The sequence below is a fragment of the Montipora foliosa genome, chromosome 6 (genome assembly GCF_036669935.1).
Source record: "Montipora foliosa isolate CH-2021 chromosome 6, ASM3666993v2, whole genome shotgun sequence".
Taxonomy (NCBI): Eukaryota; Metazoa; Cnidaria; class Anthozoa; order Scleractinia; family Acroporidae; genus Montipora; species Montipora foliosa.
The window spans coordinates 4759346-4779132 of record NC_090874.1 but is presented as its reverse complement, the minus strand read 5'-3'; the positions used below and the strand labels follow the sequence as shown (position 1 = coordinate 4779132).

Sequence of the window (19787 nt, the reverse complement as noted above, 5' to 3'; positions counted from 1 at the left end):
GAAAGCAATTTACCAAGGAGGGAAATTTGTGTATTTCTAAAAGTATCAGACTGCTTTTTATCACGGGGTGACAGCAGTATCCTCTCGTGTCTTCTTAATGATCTTATCAAACTCTCCTTGACCTGAAGTAAAGAAAAATCAATCGGTATTAAATTTTAAGTCCTCGTGTGAAGATCCGAAAAATCCATAGAAGACAAAACTTGAAAAACGTGTTTGAAAAATGAATTTGAGGCAAAAATCGGCTGGGAAAAACATGAATTCCTTTTATAAAGTTTTACTTTCAATACTAATGCTGCGCGTTTCTTGAGTTTATTTCACATAAACGTCGTGAAAGGTTTGCTAGAAAATGTTGCACCAAAACTTCAAATTTAGCGGGCATTACTGCAGACTACGGCCCTCTAACTTAGCCAACCATAGGTTCCATGTAACAAAATGAAGTAGAAAATGAAACTCAAAACATTCTACCCTTAATTCTATGATCAAATACAAAAGAGCTTCTCTGATTTTCATTGGATGCCTTGTACCAAATTGATAATGGCCCGCCCAGCAAGCGTTTCCGTTGAGGAACATGCAAGAATTTCGATGTTCTGGCTGCGTGAAAAGTGGGGCGAGGGTCGCCCCATTTTTCGCTGGGCTAAACATCGTAAATTCAAGGAAACGCTTAATTTCCAAGGTAGATTCCTCAATCACAAATCAGTATCAAGTCAGAATGCTTTATTCTTCTCGTTATTGTAATTGATTTTCTTTTCATGTGGATGCTTTTGCAATATTGTACTGTCAATGCTGAACTGTACAATTGACCACGAGGGTCAAAGTCCAGTTTTAATTTTTCACAGTCCAGTTTTAATTTTGTGAGTCGTCACCAGTTCTCTCACAGGTCACAGGTCACTGCTTTACCAATACAGAAAGTATCCTAAACTACGATGGCGCAGGAGGGTCACAGTCCAGTTTTAATTTTGCACAGTCCACTTTTAATTTTGTGAGTCGTCACCAGTTCTCTCACAGGTCACAGGTCATTGTTTTACCAGTACAGAAAGTATCCTAAAAATTCATAAAAGCTGACCTTAGGCCTAAAAGCTTTTGTTTAGGCCTAATTCTTGTGACCTGTGAGAGAACTGGTGACGACTCACAAAATTAAAACTGGACTATGAAAAATTAAAACTGGACTTTGACCCTCGTGGGCCATCAAGGGTGATCTCATCGAAAACACGAGAAATACCTGTGCATCCAAAAGACCATGCAAGATACAAAAAAGCAGACCCTGTAGGTGATGGAGAACACCAAGTTAGCCCACGAAATTAAACTACTAATCAATTTCCTGCATGAGCTACATTGTAGGTGAAGCGGTTAGGCACTCGTACGCAATCCAATCTACTGTGGACTTTCCTGGTTCTCATCTCAGGAGAAACAACAAATGATCGGGCTTGATGGAGAATATATCAAAATCATTCTGAGGATATGAAATGATTTTTAGAATTAAGGATTTTCCAGTGAATAAACGAACTTGAGCCGAAAGAACCTTGAAAAAATATCCAGGCTTAAAAGAGACTCGAATCCTGACCGCGCCATCACGTCGCTGTGCACTGCTTCCAAGCCGTCGGGGAGCTAAAGAGAATTTTGAGCTGTGTAATGACGTCTTCAAAGTGGTAAAAATCTAAAGAAATCGTTGACAGGGACGATAAGCCTTAATTGAAGTGATTCAAACCAGAATCCTAAATAGTACAGGTTCCAAAAGTGTTAAAACTGGTTTGAGCCTGTTTATAACCTCCGTGTCACGTGAAATAACTCATACCCTTCGAGAAAAGAATTAGGGGCACATTCTCATGTGTCATGAATTTGCCAGGCAACGGAATGTACAGTGATTTGAAGTCCATTTTAATCTATTCAAATAAAGGAGCAGGGATGGCGCAGTGGTGAGAGCACTCGCCTCCCACCAATGTGGCCGAGGTTCGATTCTCGGACCAGACGCCATAAGTGGGTTGAGTTTGTGTTGGTTCTCTTCTCTGATTCGAGGGTTTTTCTCCGGGTTCTGGTTTTCCCCCCTCGGCAAAAACCAGCATACAGCCGATTCCAGCTGGCTGTAAGCTGTGCTCTCCAAGGTCACACATGGACCGTATAGCGGCTGCCAGAGGCGCCATTGTATGCTTTCGGTTCGACCTTGTTGAGCTGCGTCGTTGCTGTACTTTGCGACGGCGATTAGCAGCGACAATTATTATTATTATTATTATTATTAAAACGTGCCATCCCAATTTTGTATTATTCATAATAATATACATGAAAAAAATTACTCGATTCTGACTGGCTGAGAGCAGTGCAGTTCAAGTGAAACGGTACAATAAGTGTAATACACAAGTGCAAAAAGTGTAATACCAGTGCAAATTACCACATCGAACTCCTGGATTATGATTGTCTAATAAACAATGGGGTTTTTGTCAGAACAAATAAAAACTTTTGTTTTCAAATCAAGCGCGCCCTGGATGGCACAATTTATGGCGCAATGCGTGCGTTTCTTCTGTTTAACCATCTCGAAGTTTTTCATGTATATTATTAATAAGTAATCACATGACTTTTTCTCGTGCAATTTGGAATAAATAAGCACGTCACTTAGAATTGTTTTTCAAAGACTACAAATTGCACTCACCCTACGGGCTCATGCAACTTTGGTCGTCTTAGAAAATATTTACTCGTGCTTAAATATTCTAAATTGCACTCCACATCATGTGATTACCTATACTTACACTTTATTATATACCTATGGCTCGTAAAATTTTGAGAACTTTCAAAACATCACTCTTGCCTATAAGTCACGAAATGCACGAGCAAGTTCATATGATTTTCTGTACTTATCCGTGTTGACCGCACATTGGTACTGAGTTTTTTTACCTGTGTCGAGTTGAGGATGATGAACAGATAAAGCAGGACCTCACTAAACTGGACAATAAACCCAAGTAACCAAGTCACTCCTAATAAGGGGAGAAGTGCAGCAACGCTTTTAAGTCCTTTCCTGTGAAGTGTTGGGTCAAACAGAAATGTAAATGCAAGCGACAATAAATGATGATGATTATGAGGATAAAACCAAGGCAAGAACCCATGAGTGGGAGCGAATTATTGTTCTTTATTCCCGTTACGGCGTTTTCACAGACCGATTTATTTTTAGATTAAATTTCCCGCGAATTATACTCCCGTGGGAACCTGATGACCAATCACAAGAAACTAGGTAGTCTAAAAATATATCGGTCTGTAAAAATACCATGACATAGGAAATTGTTCGCTCCTACTCACGGGCTCCTGACCGAGGGTAGTCGATCGATTGAATCCTCGTTTCTTAGTTGATGACACGAAATGACATTAGCAGACACGTCGACTGTAAAAATTTAATCATATCATTGGAAAAGTCCTCTAATCAGAGTATTAACATTGACTGATCCTATTGCTTTTGTTTTCATCTTCACTGTTGTTTTTATCCTTCACTACTACAAAGACGAAGATGTTTCTGGTGATAATGATATTGCTGACGATGGTTGTTATGACGACAAACAATGTGGTGAACACTGCGATGATGACAATGGCGATTAATGTTTCCGCTTTCTTTTCTGCATAACGCCCCTTACTTGCGTGACATAACGAAGCACACTTACTTGGCCAGTTGTACTCTGTTCGACTGAAACTTGATCGATATCTTGGTAAATATCACTCTTAACAGGATTAGAAAGATTAACACATTTATCTGAAAAGACGAGTAGGCATAATATTAAGGCCAGGTAGTATACCCTTAATTTTGGTTATTCCATACCAAAGCTACAACAAATCTATCAATAAGCAATCAGTAGAGCTTACCAAGAGAAGTGCAAGTATCGGTCCTTTGTACAACCATTCGCCATCATGAAGCCAACACCTTATCAATTAAAAGCATGGATTTAAAAATGGGGAAAAAATGTCTGTTTCTTTCCTACACACACACACACCACACACTATACAATCAGAAAGACAGAAAAACTTCCTAGACTATAGGATAGTCTGCACGCTTAATCAAATGCGGTCTCACTTTCTCTGGGCCTCCCACGTATTCGTTTTTAGGGGAGTCGTATTTCACCTCTTCCTCACAGGGAGGAGGACAAATACTTAACCACAATACCTCCCCGCAGGGAGGAGGAGAAAAGCGTGGGAGGCTTCTTTTTCTCAGCATGACAGCAATCTCGGATACATACGTGAGACGCATGCGCAGTGCTATTGTGTCTTGGGTTTAATAGGGTCCATTGGGTCCATTGCTTCTGTTAGATCTTCTTTTTTGTGTCCATTGCTTTGTGACCCAATCACGAGGAGCGTCGAAATAGATGCGCAAGAACGATGACGACGGCTGTGGGAACACCACAAAACAACGGGCGCGTAATGAGCAAAAAACAAACACTCTGAACGCCCTGCACGTGAATTACGCATTTTGGCTCATTTCTTTGCCGTCCTCGTCCTGACAACGACGTGAATTGACCAAATGAGGTTGTGTAGAGGACATAAAATCCAACGATACATTTTTAATGTTCTTCCCAAACAACCGCGCCGTTCATACATATTTCATTCCTGCAATGTTGATACATACTTTCCGTTCGCAATGACTTGGGTAATTGTAAAATTACTACAAAACATGAAATAATATTTTCAGGTATCGTGCTCGTAGTCGTCGGCCTTGCGCAAACATTCTACTAAGATCATGTCTCATTTGTGTGAATGTCGTGTTTCACTTCCAAAAACCGATGCCCGGTAGTCTGTGCTTAAAAAGCGTGACTTATCTTCACTTCTAAACATAATGACGCTTTCCGATTTAGAATAACGACTTCATCAACATTGCAGAGCATTTCGTAATTCTAAAATTACATCAAGGAACCAACCTGTAACGTATTATTTCGGCAAAAAATGTTAGTGATCCGCATGTGACCTTTTTGTAATACGTTTTATCCATGTCGTAAGTCTGTGGTCTTACTGCTGCTATCAGCCCCACGATAATAACTGGCAGGCCTGGAAAGTTCAAAAGGAAGTCAATTTGATATGTTGTGGGCGACACCTTTTTCTCATACCGAATCAGTTTCCGGTACTTTTGTTAGATCAGTGCCGAGTGATTTACACACGGATTAACGCCTCCCCTCGGTTAATCTTTAAGTTAGTGGAGACAGTGCTTCGGATTCCCGATCCCAGGATCACTAGCTCGAAAACGCAAGCCTCCACCTATGAAGTATGCGTGCCCATGAACTCTCTATCGTATCACGAGCCTCTGTTGTCATCGTATTCTCATTAGTTCACTTAAGAATACGATAACCCTCCGTTTTCAAAAGTCTACAGTCTGGAGTGCGTTTCTGAAAAATCTTTGTCTTCGGTGACCGGAAAAGCCGTCAGTATTCTTGTGGACGGGAGGCAAAACGGAGGGAAAAAATCTCCGTTTCGAAACTATAATTACCGTGAACGGATGGCCCACATTCCATCGCAGATTGAGAGTTCTGGGTACTGAACGTCTGCCTTCTATTTAATATTATACTCTTGAGCCCCAGAGTCAACCTTTTCCCGAGTAAAGTTAAGGGTAAACAAAGATATAGTATTAGTTGTGGTTGCACACATCTTGGGTTTGGGGCATCTGACCGGAGGGTAAATGGCTTGGGTTTTGTTCAGCTCAGGTAGCATGTTACCCTTGGGGATGCGGTTACACAGTAAAAGACTTCCCTCAGGGTAAAATAATAGGATATAATAAATATAATTAGGGATATTCGTGTATTATCTACGTTCTGCCTTATTATTGGCCAAGCCACCTCAGGGAGCAGATAAACCGTACTTTTTAGTTTAGGAACTGTCATTGGAAGTTCTTTTGTTCTTTCTGATGTATCCATGGAAATAACCCTAGGACAGTTTCGGTCGAAGTAAAGCGGATACACTTTGGGGCAAACGCTATTTACCCACGCATAAAAGGACTAGTGTAATCACAACTATTGCTATGACTGTGCTATTGTTTTACGTCATATAGCCCCAAAAACACGCATCACGCCGGAATTTTTTTCAGTGGTGTGGCAGCTCTCGTAACCTGCCATTGTTTGCTATTGTAAGCAGTTTCTATTGTTTTTAAGTTTAAGTCATTGTTCCAATTGTTTAGTGTTTTGTTTTTGGCTTGGGTAGCGAGCCAATCACTTTATACGTTGCGACAGCTGCCACATCATGCTTTTTTTTTTCGCGTTTCGCCGTAGAAATATGACACTTTTCGCGGGAAAAAGCCGTTCTTAAAACAAGCGTGCTCAAAGAATAGAGTGTCTTCGCTCATGTGACCTGCAGCAATATTTCCACACTAAAACAAAAGGAAGAATTTGCATAAAAATGGAGTTTAATTCCCAAAAGGATATTTCACTCCTTCAACATGGCCGCTATTTCTTTGTTTCACTCCTCCAATATGGACGCCGTGACGTCATGTGGAAACACTCTATAAGTGTCAATGGAGGCTCCGTTTGATTGGCTCACGCATTTACCTAGTATAAGTCGGTCTCCAGACAGCAGTGCGTCCTAAACATGCACAATAAGTTTCGAAAAGACATTATTTTCTTATCATTTTGTTGTCTTACCCCATCCAATGATCATATACGTGATGTAGAGCTTGCGAACCGAAAACACTTTGACCAGTTTCATGTAAAGATGAATTCCTTCCACCAACATCCAAGTGAAAATCGCAAGGTGTGTTAAGTGTTGAATGACCGCCATGGCCGAGCATAGTTTCTAAAATGAAAACAACTATTAATTTGTCTAAGTTTATCTCACGTTTACTCAAATTTTGGCGGGCTCCAGTGCCCAGGTCAACATATACGTGTCTTTAAACAAATATCAAACGTTATTGTATTGTCTGTAAAACTATATAAAAATTCTGTGCGATTCAGTTTAATTCTTTATTCACACTATCCAAAACATTTACACACAATTTTTATTATAAATAATAAAAAAAAGGAAAAGAAAAATGATACTAGGCCATAATATGGACAGTTAATAGATGTGCAGTGTCCTCAGGAGCAGATAACAAAGCAACTGGATAACAAAATAAAATTCGATTGACACCAGCTCGCAAGCAGCTTCCGCAACTGAAAGCGCCGACTGCATAGTTCATCATTTTTTGCATCAGGACTGGACCATTTGATAGCGTTTGTCGTGCCCGGATTCGCCAAAGCGGTTACTTAGGATTTGGTTCGTGCTGAAGGCGAGTGCGTGGAGCACTATCGTTAAGAAGACATGGTAACCCATCCATACAAACAATTTTGGTTTGACCTATGACGTCGTCATGCGACCGTCCTTCCGTACGTCCGTACGTATGTTCACCCCTCTATGTATGCCAATGTGACCAGTGTCACGTGACCATATCGCGGGTTCAAGTTGTATTGTACATAATTGCTTTTTATGGACTGTTCAAAATGACAGCAGTTTAAAGCGAGTTTAGAACGGCAGCTGGAAAATAACATCGAGGAATTGAGCTTAGTGACGAAGATAAATATATATGCATTTGCGTGCGAGCCATTTTGCGCACATGTTTTTTAAATACCACGAACTACTTAATAATAATAATAATAATAATAATAATAATAATAATAATAATTATAATAATAATAATATGTGATCTGCTAATCGCCCTTTCTCGCAGTCGGAGACTGAATTACTAAGGGCGCAGCTGAACGAGGTCGGGCCGAAGGAGCTGTGCTGCCGGCTAGGCGCTCGGCCCCTGAACACGACACATGTATGACCTCGGAGCACAGCACCACAGCCTGATGGAGTAGGCCGGGAGTCGATTTTGAGGAGGGAGGAAAACCGAAGTACCCGGAGAAAAACCCTCGGAGTCAGATTGAGATCGACTGAAACTCAGCCCACATACGACCCGAGGCCAGAGTTGAACCTGGGTCACAGAGGTGGGAGGCACGGTTGATGACCACTAAACCACCCTGACTCCACTTCGTGGCAGTCTTTTTCGTGTTAAAAATTGCGCTACATCATCAAATTCACCTCTCATAAAATGAAAACTTCATATTTTGGACTACATATTTTTGTCCATCGAAGTCCGAAGGGTCATTAATTATGCAAAACACAATCGCCTTTGGTTGTCGTCATGGAGAAATGACAGGTGTTGACATATGTAACTATAAAAATTCTAAAAAATTGACGGATTCTTCTTTTTGAGCCAAATTTGGTGGAATTATTGCTTAGCTAAATTTAAAAACTTCTTCTTCACCTTTTTGTACCAGAACAATACCTTAGCGAAGTTTTGAAGTTACCGTTATCTTTCCTTGGTTTTTTGTCCTTGGTTTTTATGCTGAATTTTTTTACTGAAAAGTTTATTTTATACTCTTTAAAATGAAATATTCTAAGCCACATTACTATAAATAATATTATTAATTTCATAGGTCTTTGAGGACTGAAAGCAAATGAGATAAATAACCAAGGAGCTCCGGTTTTAGGCTTGGCTAAATCTATATATTACCCGCTGTACATGGTGTTCATAGGAAACTCAAGGATCCGTCATTGTTGATATTTCATTTCGGTCCTTCAGCTGACTTTTTGTCTGGAAAAACTAGTGCTAAACTCCTCCTTACCCCGGCATGCACAGGGACTGGAACCCACTATGAAGAACACACGCGACTAAAACTCCATTATATTAGTAGGAAACAACTGGAAGCACAGAAGAATCAAATCCATACTCACTGGTGTGCGTTTCCTGTTTGTGAAGATAAATGTGTCGAGAATCATCACAATGTAAATCAACAGCAAGGCAACCAAGAGATTCTTATGTACAAATATCCTCTCTGAGTTCTTGATTCTGCGATGTTAAAGAATCAATCAATCAATCAATCAATCAATCAATCAAGCAATCAACCAACCGATCCATCGACAAAGCAAATAGCCAATCAGGAAGTCAGTAAGTCACTGACGCCACCTATTGTTCTTAAAGAGCCAATCAGAGCCTTTTTACTGATCTTTTGTTCTTTCGACAAGCGCTTTTGAATACCGTAACACATACGTAGTTAAAACCAGATATCTTCTCGATTTGGAAATATTAAAATTATCAGTGATTTGACATGCAAACGAGCCCAATGCCAGGAAAATTGAAGGAGCGTGGTATAAGGCATAGACTGGATTCTTCCTTAACCTCCTGTAAGATAGTTCAAAATGTCCTGTATACAAATACTCTATATGTTACATCCTTTTTCCACTTATAAATAAATTATTTTATAACCACTTTGCGATTTGGTACAACTCGCTCTATACAGAAAAAAAAAAATGAAGCACTGGCCGGAGGGGAAGAAAAAACAGGTCGTCCAGCTCAGCCCTAGTCTCCCGCGCAGACAATCTTTTGGCTCGTCACCTAAACTATTCTCCCCAACGAACGAGGAAAGCTTGCATGACGAACCAAAATAATTCTGCCCTCGATCGCAAAAAAAATTCTCATTGCACTAATGCTCTTAATGATAAAAGTTTCCAATTTGCAAATTACATAAGTTCAATTCAGGATTTAATTAAAATCGAAAAATACATATTCGAAATATTTCTCAATTGAATGAATTTTTTAATAGTTTTCTGTTATTGCGTTCTGCGTTTTTAGCCTGTTGATTAGAAAGAACAGCTATTTGCGTTTAATTTTTCAAATCTATGCACACCTCAAACACGAGAGAATGATCAATGACAATAAAACAGCAGCGATGGAAATGCTACTGAGCACCAGTTCTAAGTAGTTTTGAATCATGGCCTTTCGCTCTTCCTTTTTGTCGCGTACTTCCTTGGTACGTATCCTCAAGGAACCATTTGCCTAAAAACGGAATCATTTAAATCAGATTAATCATTGGAATGTCTTTTCATTCTTTCGAACTGTTTTTTGCGATTGTTTTAGCTCTTACATAATTGCGATGATCTACAACTCTCGCGATCGTGTATCGCAATCTCTGCACTTCAAATGTATGAACATTTCATACTATTCTATATCATTCTATTAGCACTCTTGATAATTTGACTCAGTCGCGAAGGTCGCGGACACGACCCTGGCCGGACAAACACTCAGGGTCTTAAAATAACTGTGGAGAAAGTGCTATAACAAGCCGGTCTATAACATGAGTGGTTGAGTTGGAAAGAATCTTCTAAATGGACTACTCATCGCTGGAACAAAATGAATAACTAACTACACACGGCAGTCAAATTGACGCTGAAATGGTAAACCTAAACTTAGTCTGTACATTAAAATAATGTGTTCTCAAATAAGTTGGAACAGGTGGGATTAATTTCACTTACGTCAAATTCTAACCAGGAACAAATATTGCTTTGTTGAGCCTGACTATCGAAAACGTAGCTGTTATTTTCCTGTAAAGAGCAGAAATACATGTGAGCAAAAGATTACGACTTTTATGCTCAGGGAAAATGGATAACACTCCTAAGATCTTGCCAATACAAAGCCGTTCCTGCGACCAATTATTTTCGCATTTAATTGCCGTGGACTCCCATGCGCACTATATCTTACCTGACGATACGCGTGTCCCAATTTAGCTTAAAACCTCTTTTCCAAAGTGATATAAGGAGATGAGCTTTTATAAATTATTTGAAAATAGAGATTTTTCTTTGGAGGGGGCGGGGAAGTGGACAATAGAAGTAAATTTATTTAAAAGTTAATACAACCTTGTTTCAATGAGAAGAGTTTCGGAGAAGTAGGGGCAGCTGAAAGTATTTGGTCATCCAGATGGTTAAGGTGATTTCTATCAGAAACGAAGCACTATTTTTTTCTCAAAAAACCATATTCTTAGACTTCGTCTAAGCAGCAACCATATTTTGTAAATTTGTATGATTCTAAATACGCAAATATAAGTATAATTAAGTTGACAGTTACTTGTGAAAATATCATTCATTTGTTCGTGGCTAGTCTTATGAAGCTCGTTTCATCCCGACCCTGAAGGGACTCATCAGAGACCTTTCTGCTTGGCAAACTCGTTAAGAGTTAAAATGACATAATTGCATGTAATATAAAGGGGATCGTCGTTTTCGTTGTTTGTCAAAAATGATCATCTTTAAGAACTGTATAACCGATGAGGTTTTCTCATCATTTAGCCTTAGTCAGAAGAAAGAGTTAAAATAGGTCCATTGATTCTTAAATCGCAAAAAAACGTTAGTGCAAATCTAAACAACCTGCAAGGTAAGATCACTTTCATAAAAGCCCACCACCTTTACATTCTTTTATATTTATCTTTCTTAGACCTACCTTTCTCATTTTGGAACAAATATTCCTTTGAAAATATCCGTCGTAGCGAAGCTAGAAAGGCTTGTTAGCATTAAAACAGATGAATATTTTATTTGGCAGCCATCGTAAAAGAGGTCTATGTGCAGTAGGAATGCTTAATCCTAAACTTACCACACCAGTCTCGTTCATAATTTTAAGAGAAGTGGAATCACTGGCATCACCGACTCTTGCGGGAAATAGCTGATTATAGTTAATCTTTAAGTTCACCACAGGACGACTCCAAAATTGGGTAATGCCAGGCCTGGAGATTTCTTCGTATTCATCTTTGTTCCCGGCAACTGGAAAATAGCGTATGCGGCTACAATACCAACAGCAACAAGACAAAACACAAGTGAGTTCCTTGTGGTGGATGTCCGACTTGCTTGCAAAACAAGTGGGGAACAATGGGCGGGAAACCTTTTTGTTTCTTTTTGGCTGCTTGGAGTTAATAAACACTACTTTTCCAATCGCCTTCAGCGGGTGTAAGCAGTCAGAGGCTTAGAAAAACACTTTTCAATTCATACAAGCCAACGTGTGGCAGTACCCTACAACGGGAAGGAAGGTCCCCTCCCTTCCCCTCGATACATACCGAGGCCTGGTCCTTAATGTTTTAATAAGGCAAAATTCAAAAGTGCGCGTCCAATTTGGCGCCTGGCAAGAAAAGTGTTTAACATCCTTGAAGAATGACTGACGCTGATAGTTGCTCTATAGAAAAAGAATAACAACAAAAAAATTAACAAAAGAACAGAACTTCTTAATATTTGGGAAGGAAATGGCAGATCGAAAACAAAGGAAGAAAAACAATTACACTAAGCTCATAAAACAGCGATCTATACAACCTCTTCATCTGTACTTGAAGACAGTGACTACAGATGAAGTAGAGTTAAGGTGAATGAAACGGGGAGAGACGTTTATTGCCAACGTTGTTCACGGAATGCGATGCACTCCAGAATCCTTTTTTTTTTATTTTTAATTTGTTATATTGTGCTGCGTATGTTTCTAGCAGAATGGGAGTATATTAGTTTTCATACCACTTCCTCTGAACAGAAAGAGTCAGGGCGGGGATTGAAGTTGTCTTCATTTAAGTCTGCATGGGTCATCATTATCTGGAAATAAAGAACCTTTACATAAATTAACATTTCAGTAGCAACGCTGACAAATTTTGACGTGCGTGAAGAGGTGCTTTTGGATAAAAAGCTTTCGTTATCAGTATGGATGTATTTTAAACGGGTCACCTCGCAGCTCTTACAAGGTCTCACCTGATTGGAGACCACCCTTAAGGTTTAACAAAAGAACAAATAACAGAAACAATGGACCCTAGGCCTAAAACAAAAGGGCCATTGTTTCTGTTACCCTAGGCCTAAAACAAAAGGGCCATTGTTTCTGTTATTTGTTCTTTTGTTAAACCTCAAGGGTGGTCTCCAATCAGGTGAGACCTTGTAGGAGCTGCGAGGCTACCGTTTTAAACATTGACAAGGTTCACAACCTGGAACCCGACAAACAAGACCGAACCATTCAGCTGATTATAACTATTATTTCAGTACAGATCTTTTGAACCATGTTTCCTCTCTCTTAATTTAACCTTAGACGGCTTATGATAACGTGACTAACCCTAACACTGTACTTACCTTATTGTTGAAAATACCGCCATTGAAGTAGCAAATGCTTAGATTTAAAGGGACACTTCGTGTTGGATGTGAAAACTGGACGTGCGTCGAACTTTGCCAGATTTAAAAAAATAATAATAAAAAAACCATTCATGCTTTGGACTGAAACTACCGATGAAGGCCGTCTTTTTCATAGTTACAGCTTTCGGCTTTATGTTACCATTCCAATTAGCCAGAAAATCGCTTTTATGGCGTCTTAATTTAAAGCAAGCAATTTCTTTTCTACTGGTATAATATATTGCATTTACTCACTTGAGAGAAATTATATGTTTGTTCATCATTTTGCGGGCTGACTGGGGTTAGAATATGCTTTCCGATATTAAACAGCTTCCTAACATAATTAAAGAGCAGCCCCGGGTTGGTAAAGTTTAGAGCCTCGCTTGTCAGTTCATCTGCGACTTCCAACAGGTTTGATAAGTTCACGAAAGACAACTGCAAAAAATGACCGAGATAGTAATGGTGTTAGAGAAATGTGACCATGATAAGAATAAAATTTAAATCGAATTTCAAGTATACTTAAGAACTAAACGGGGGGTAACACTGGAAGTTCAAATTTAAGAAATGTAATTTAATGCAAAACAAATGAATTTAAACGTAGGAATGTGGAATAATCAGAATAATACGAAAGAATTTAAAACTACTATGCAATCGGCCAGTTTCGTATTCTCACAGCTGGACTGGATCTAGCATGAAATGGAGGCTAATGCGGGCAAATTAATTTATTTGCATTTGAAAAGATTTGCCCGCATTAGCCTCCATTTCATGCTAGATCCAGTCCAGCCGTGAGAATTCGAAATGGTCTATTACTTGCAAGGGCCCCACCTTGGCGCATGCTTTTGTATTCGATGTACGCTGAGCATGCACAGTAAGTACTTGTAAAACGTCTCGCTCAGTCTAGCTAAGTGAGCAATGAGGTCAAAGGCGCATTTTCACGGCATGCTTGCACAAAATGTTGCGGCTATCTCCACTTGAAGGGATTTACACTTCGCAAAGATAGGAAAGACTGGAAAATTCGTGGCAGCGTTGCGAGCTATCGCTAAACCTAGATCCAACTTCTGCAAATAAATGATCATGATGATAAAGGCAAGGTAAGTTACACTTAGCAGGCACCTCTTCGCGCAGTTAACCACGATTTGTTAATGTAAGGCCGGTATATAATGCACGAACAACATAAAGGTACTGAAGCGCAGAAGGTAATTGAAATATAACGAAAACATATCTTTACTTTGGAATGAAATTGCTGAAGAAGAACTTTTTTTTCACATCCACAGGTTACTTTGTGTTTCCATTCTAATGAGCCAGAAAAGTCTTCGCATAGACTGCTAAATTCTCCTGAAAAGAAAATAATTTCACAGTATCAGTTGATGGTGATGCATATGATGACGAAAAAAAAACATTTGGTCATGAACGAAACGAGAAGAGATAAAGTCGGGTACGCAGTGATCTTACCTCCAAGAGCTGGATCTACTTCAAAACACTTTCTACGAACAATTGTTTCTGAGGCAGTTCTGTTCCAACTTAGATTAAATTGAACGTGCGATGGACAGTAATCTGGGAAGTAAATCAGTTCTACAAGTTAGTAGCTCTTCCTCGGGCTTGCTCAATGCCATTAAAAGACTTAGGAACGCCCGCTTTATAAATCGTGACCATGAGGGCAAGTGAAATTGTTTAACTTTTATTTCCAACTGGTGAGGGTGGCTATAAATCCATTCCTGAGAATTGTTTTAACTTTGCAGAGAATTTTATATTAGCCTGCTAGTCACTTCCCTGCAATAAAAATTGGGGATCACTGAGTTACTTTTTAAGATATGAACAATTAAAGACAAAATATGGCATAGCTTTAGATGGCTCTTTTGTTTCCAAGGTAACCTATTACATCACAAGAGCATCTTTCAAGTAAAGCTATGATCCTCGCAGTTATGGACGCAATTTGAGCACATGCGTAGAGAAGCCTGAAAATTTCTGGCTTTCAACGATTCAATGATTGGTGTTTCAAGTGGCACCATGACATTGTGTTAACGTGAAACAGTGTTGTATAGTGAATCGTTCTAATAAAACATATACTCAGAATTGTTGAAACTGGCGGTGAGCCACCTTAATGTTTTTGTACCCTTGAAAACAATCTTTAATTTCAGCCAAGTTGTAACATGATGCAACTTACACTGATCGCAGTCCTTTTCATCAGAGATATCATCGCAGTCATTTCGTTTATTGCATCTGTCATTCTGAGATCTGATTTCATCTCCGCTGTCACAGAGGAATAACTCCTCGTCGGAAAGAAGCTTTAACTCTCGGATTCCTAATGAAAAATCAAAGAGGATAAAAATGAAGCATGTGGAATTTGAATCTCAACCAAGATTTAGTTAAAACAACAGACAGAGCTAGCGCACTATTATACTTGCGATATTCAATACTAGGGTCGGGTCTTACCTCACTGACCGTTCTCGACTAGCTGAAACAGCGATAGACCAAACAACGAAAAACAATGGGTTTTGTATGATAAAATACTATAATATTCAACAAATAGATTGTTCTCTCGATTTGCATCGCGTCTGTGATCGAAGAGGGGTGACACAGCCAATCGAAACAGACCTACGTCACCTCATTCGGACCAATTGGGTGAGGAATGAGAAATTAGACACTATGAAACCAAGGAATAGAGGTGTGAAACAACAACTACCACTATTATCGATCTAAAGATACTAAAGCTAAAATTAGTAGAAGTTCTGGACTTGCCTCCCAGTAAATCAATTACCGGGAACTGATGTCATGTATGCGAAACTGATGCCCCGCTCTAACCTCGACTGACAGAGGCGGTTGCCATTGTGTGCCAGACAGAATACAAACACTACTGTTTGTGAATCACTTAAAGTGCCCCTGTGGCCAAAAAATCAATTCGTATTTTTCTTTGGATTTCAAAACTATGTCAACAAAACATTAAGTGACCCACGTTTTAAGCCTTGATTTCAAAAAGACACCTCCTTATTTTAACTGTAATTTTCCTATTTAATGGTCCGCCATTACTAACATTATGTTCTTGAGAGAGCTGGATCAAGGAGAAAATGACGTCAAAGGCTCACTAGTTTAAGAATGCAATACGTGTGTACGCCGCAGAATTAATATGCAGCACGGGGGTTTTGGGCTTTCAGACTTTTAAACTCACGCTTTGCATATATAATAAGCTGCGTTTACACGCTGAAATTTTAAGCTAGTGAGCCTCTGACGTCACTTTTCCCTGGATCCAACCGTCTGAGGTCCAATCGGTCAGTCTCAATGTGAGTAATGGCGGACCGTGAAATCCCAAACGTACACTGAAATGAAACGGACTTTGGATAAAAATCAAAGCTCAAAGTGTTAAGCAAATACACTTTCAAAATCTGAAGGAAAAAAGGAAGTGTTTTTTTTTATCACAGGGGCACTTTAAGTTGGCGAGGTATTGGTTTTTATTTTTATTTTCATCTGTCTTATCTCTACACCAAGTCAAAGCCAAACTTAGTCTTCAATGTTTTTCCATGAACTCAATGCAAGGACTAGCAACTTCGTGCATGGATCATTGGGAAAAAATCCTCTCAATTCGTTAACTATATATATATATATATATATATATATATATATATATATATATATATAACAATTATTCCATGAGCGAGCGTTGGATATGAGATGATAGATAGCCAACGAGGCGCGTAGCGCCGACTTGACTATAATCATCTCATATCCAAAAAGCGAGAGTGGAATAATTGTTTTATTAAAAACGCCCCCAAAATATAGAAAACTAGACTACAATAAGAATAAAAAGGCCCAAAAAATCACGCATATCCTTGCCGTGTTTGTAGATCATGGTATAATGGCTCATAACCCATGATGGCTTAGCCAATCAAAACTCTCGAATTGCATTATCCAATGATCCAGTTTTTAATAATATACATTATTTGCAAAGACGAAATTCATGAAACAAACCAGAGAAAGCGCCTGTACAGCGGATGTTGTCTACAGACAAGTAGCATCCAGCCTTCACCCTTTCATGCGAGGAACAGAAAAAGTCGACTCCATTTTCTTTCCAACTGTAACCATCATGCAGTGTTTGGTTCTTCCAACGACACGCTACAAAGATTGAATGCATTTAAAATTAAGCCATGCTGCAGATATTGCATTTCAGCACATTGGTTAGCTTATCACAGCTTATCACAGGTCAAAACGGGTGTGACGTAAATTTTGCCAGGAAAACAAACATGGCTGAACTTTAATCACTTTGCATGCAATGAGAGATGTGTGTCAATGTTGTTTATTTTAGTGTTTTGTTTGTGCATGCTACTAGCGCAACACAAAAGGTTTGGAACAAGCATATTTCTTGGAATTACAGAGTACAAAAACTCACATATGGAAAGAAACATAACTTCATTAGGGATGAAAATTTTGAAGGTCAAATGAACGTTGCTGCAATTGTAAGAGAAGATGGATTCTCTGCCAACCAGTCACTCGGTTTGTCTGCTTACCTTTACAAACTTGTTTCTGTGAATTTAAAAAATCAACGATGTTGCAGTTTGGCTGGCTGCACTGTTCAATACGTTGTTCTGTTGTTGAGGTTACAAACGTCATTGTTTTGGTACATGAAATCAGTCCTTTGATGCATCTGCACTCAATACAGTCACCAACGGACCACGTGACTCCATCAAAGTAGCAATTGGTCTCCTCATCGGAACACATAAAAGCTAAGAAATACATATAAAGAAAAATACATTGTAACTTGCTCATCAAACTGATGCCCTTCAGTGACCTTCGAGGTGTGCCAAGCAGTTTTTTCAAATTTCTATTTTCCGCAAAATGTTGGCTTTATTGCTCCCATCGCAGCGCTGTGTTTGGCTAACTTTTATCCCGTTTGTCGGTTTCTCTTTTCAGCGAAGCGAAAACTGTCGCACAATACATGACTGGAGGCAGTAAAAAGAGGAATCGTTGTTTGAAAGTTGAAATTCAGAGTTTGCATATTTATAAAAAGGCTAGGCATAGTTGTTTCAATTACTTCAACATACTTGTATTGCAAAAGTTGTTTTCCAGAAGGCAGTTTGGATGACTTGCATCACACATGTCGTTTCTTGCTGCAAGCTGAAGGCCACCGGGACACACAGATACATTCCAACGCATCTGATTCGCAAGCTGTGGGAGAGCTAGAGACACGAAACAAATCAAAGATTAATAATGGTAACTGAATTGAGTGGAGTGCAATTATTACATCCATTTAGAAATCACACAATTACTAAATCGCTAAAGTACAGAATTTTAGTCAGTACCATTATTTTGTCACACAATGGTTTTCTTTGTCTTTCATTTTCTTGCTATTTGATTGGTTACTTTAAACAAGCCTTGAAATCTGATTGGTTGTTTTTTTTTAGTGTTCCTTTCTCATTGGCTGGGGAAATGGTGCGATCTAGGGCAAAAAAAGTGCGATTTGGGAACAAATTGCACTGCTGAGAGCCAATCAGGTTGCAAGGATCACCAGTGATTTCTAAATGGAAGTAATAAACACTTTCATACTACTTAAGATAACAAACTTCGAAGCCCGTGTCAAGCATTGGAGGACAGACGCTACAGTTTTATCTCGTATACCCTCTGTGCGCCTTGCCCTCGCTTTGAATCGCGATCATCTTTGAAAACTATAGAGATACCAATACTGCTAAGGTCTTTTCATTCTTCTCTGTAAGTCACTTTGATTCCCTAAACGGATTCTATTTTCTTTTTCCTGTTTAGTTTACGTTAAGATTCCAGAGCATCCACTTATGAACATTTATCCTGAAAAAAAAGCAAAGTATGAAAAATTCAGGCTATTGCTGGACTTGAACCCATGAACCTTTGCGATACCGGTGCATTGTTCTTCCAACTGGGATTCCAGTTGATTCAGTAATGGTTCAATAGGCCTTATTCACGATAGCCGCCATATTGGTTTTCAAATTGTCATGCAAATTAGCCATGTGTTATGCTGGGGGGCAAACATTGGAAAAAAGGCAAATTGCGGAAAATTGGCTCGTCGAAATATTGAAATAACATTGCTTAAAGTACATTTTAGAATTTAGAGTTAAGTACATTTTATAATAATTTTATATCTTTTGATTGCCTTTGACATTTTGACTTTCTACTTCGTTATCTGCTCATTTGTCACTAAAAAAACATTGAAGTAACTTGTGTAATGATTGTATTTTACTACTTAGGTGACAAACATTCAATTAACGTAAAACGAATTTGTGTTGTTTGCCCCCCTCACAAGTGTGAAGCTAATTTTGCATGATAATAGTAAATCCAACGTGGCCGCCATCGCGAATAAGGTCTATTGGTGGGGCATTTCACCGGTAATGCAGTGGCCGTGGGTTCAAATCCCATACATTCTTGATCGAATTTATAAAGCTTTAGCTTTCCTTTTTACTGTATAAAGTAAAGCTCATAACCGCAATGATCTGATTACTTGATGTGATTTTCTCCGCATTTTAAATATTGTCTTTTCATAAATAGTTTCTTTATTTCTGTTCATTTTGTGGTTCATACTCAGTCACCAATCCCGATATTGCACTGACCATCTGTTAGCGGCCAAGTCTATGAGTGTGTGAGTTAGTGGGTGAGTGAGCGAGCGAGCGGTCGTGAGTGAGATCGTGAGTGAGATCGTGAGTGAGTGAGGGAGTAAGTGAGTATGAGTGACACAAGGATAAAAATACTGGTCTTCAGGCTTCACGTATCACCGAGTAAAGACAGACAAATCACCCTACAGAACTTGAGGCTTCGTTGTTTTCCAATCAGGCACCATCAAATTCGCGCCTGCGAATACACACGGAAAATGGTATTTCTAACGTTTGAGCCTGCGAATTAGGTAGAAATAA

At 39.1% G+C, this 19787-nt stretch overlaps 1 protein-coding gene across 2 annotated transcripts in view; it reads right to left on the bottom strand.

Moving 5' to 3' along the window:
- The window catches only part of LOC138006411 (uncharacterized), a 35409-nt gene that overhangs the window by 2163 nt on the left and 13459 nt on the right, over nt 1-19787 (bottom strand). For both annotated transcript variants that reach the window (XM_068852714.1, XM_068852713.1), the window contains exons 11-30: nt 17955-18089; nt 17421-17636; nt 16885-17028; nt 15086-15223; nt 14374-14475; nt 14150-14256; nt 13177-13356; nt 12289-12363; nt 11847-11962; nt 11390-11576; nt 10282-10350; nt 9657-9805; nt 8704-8818; nt 6591-6741; nt 4884-5010; nt 3838-3895; nt 3639-3727; nt 2884-3004; nt 1220-1261; nt 14-122 (exon numbers count right to left, since the gene is read on the bottom strand). In XM_068852714.1, the coding sequence (XP_068708815.1) occupies nt 14-122; nt 1220-1261; nt 2884-3004; nt 3639-3727; nt 3838-3895; nt 4884-5010; nt 6591-6741; nt 8704-8818; nt 9657-9805; nt 10282-10350; nt 11390-11576; nt 11847-11962; nt 12289-12363; nt 13177-13356; nt 14150-14256; nt 14374-14475; nt 15086-15223; nt 16885-17028; nt 17421-17636; nt 17955-18089 (2430 nt within the window). The remainder of the gene's footprint in view (nt 1-13; nt 123-1219; nt 1262-2883; nt 3005-3638; nt 3728-3837; nt 3896-4883; nt 5011-6590; nt 6742-8703; nt 8819-9656; nt 9806-10281; nt 10351-11389; nt 11577-11846; nt 11963-12288; nt 12364-13176; nt 13357-14149; nt 14257-14373; nt 14476-15085; nt 15224-16884; nt 17029-17420; nt 17637-17954; nt 18090-19787) is intronic.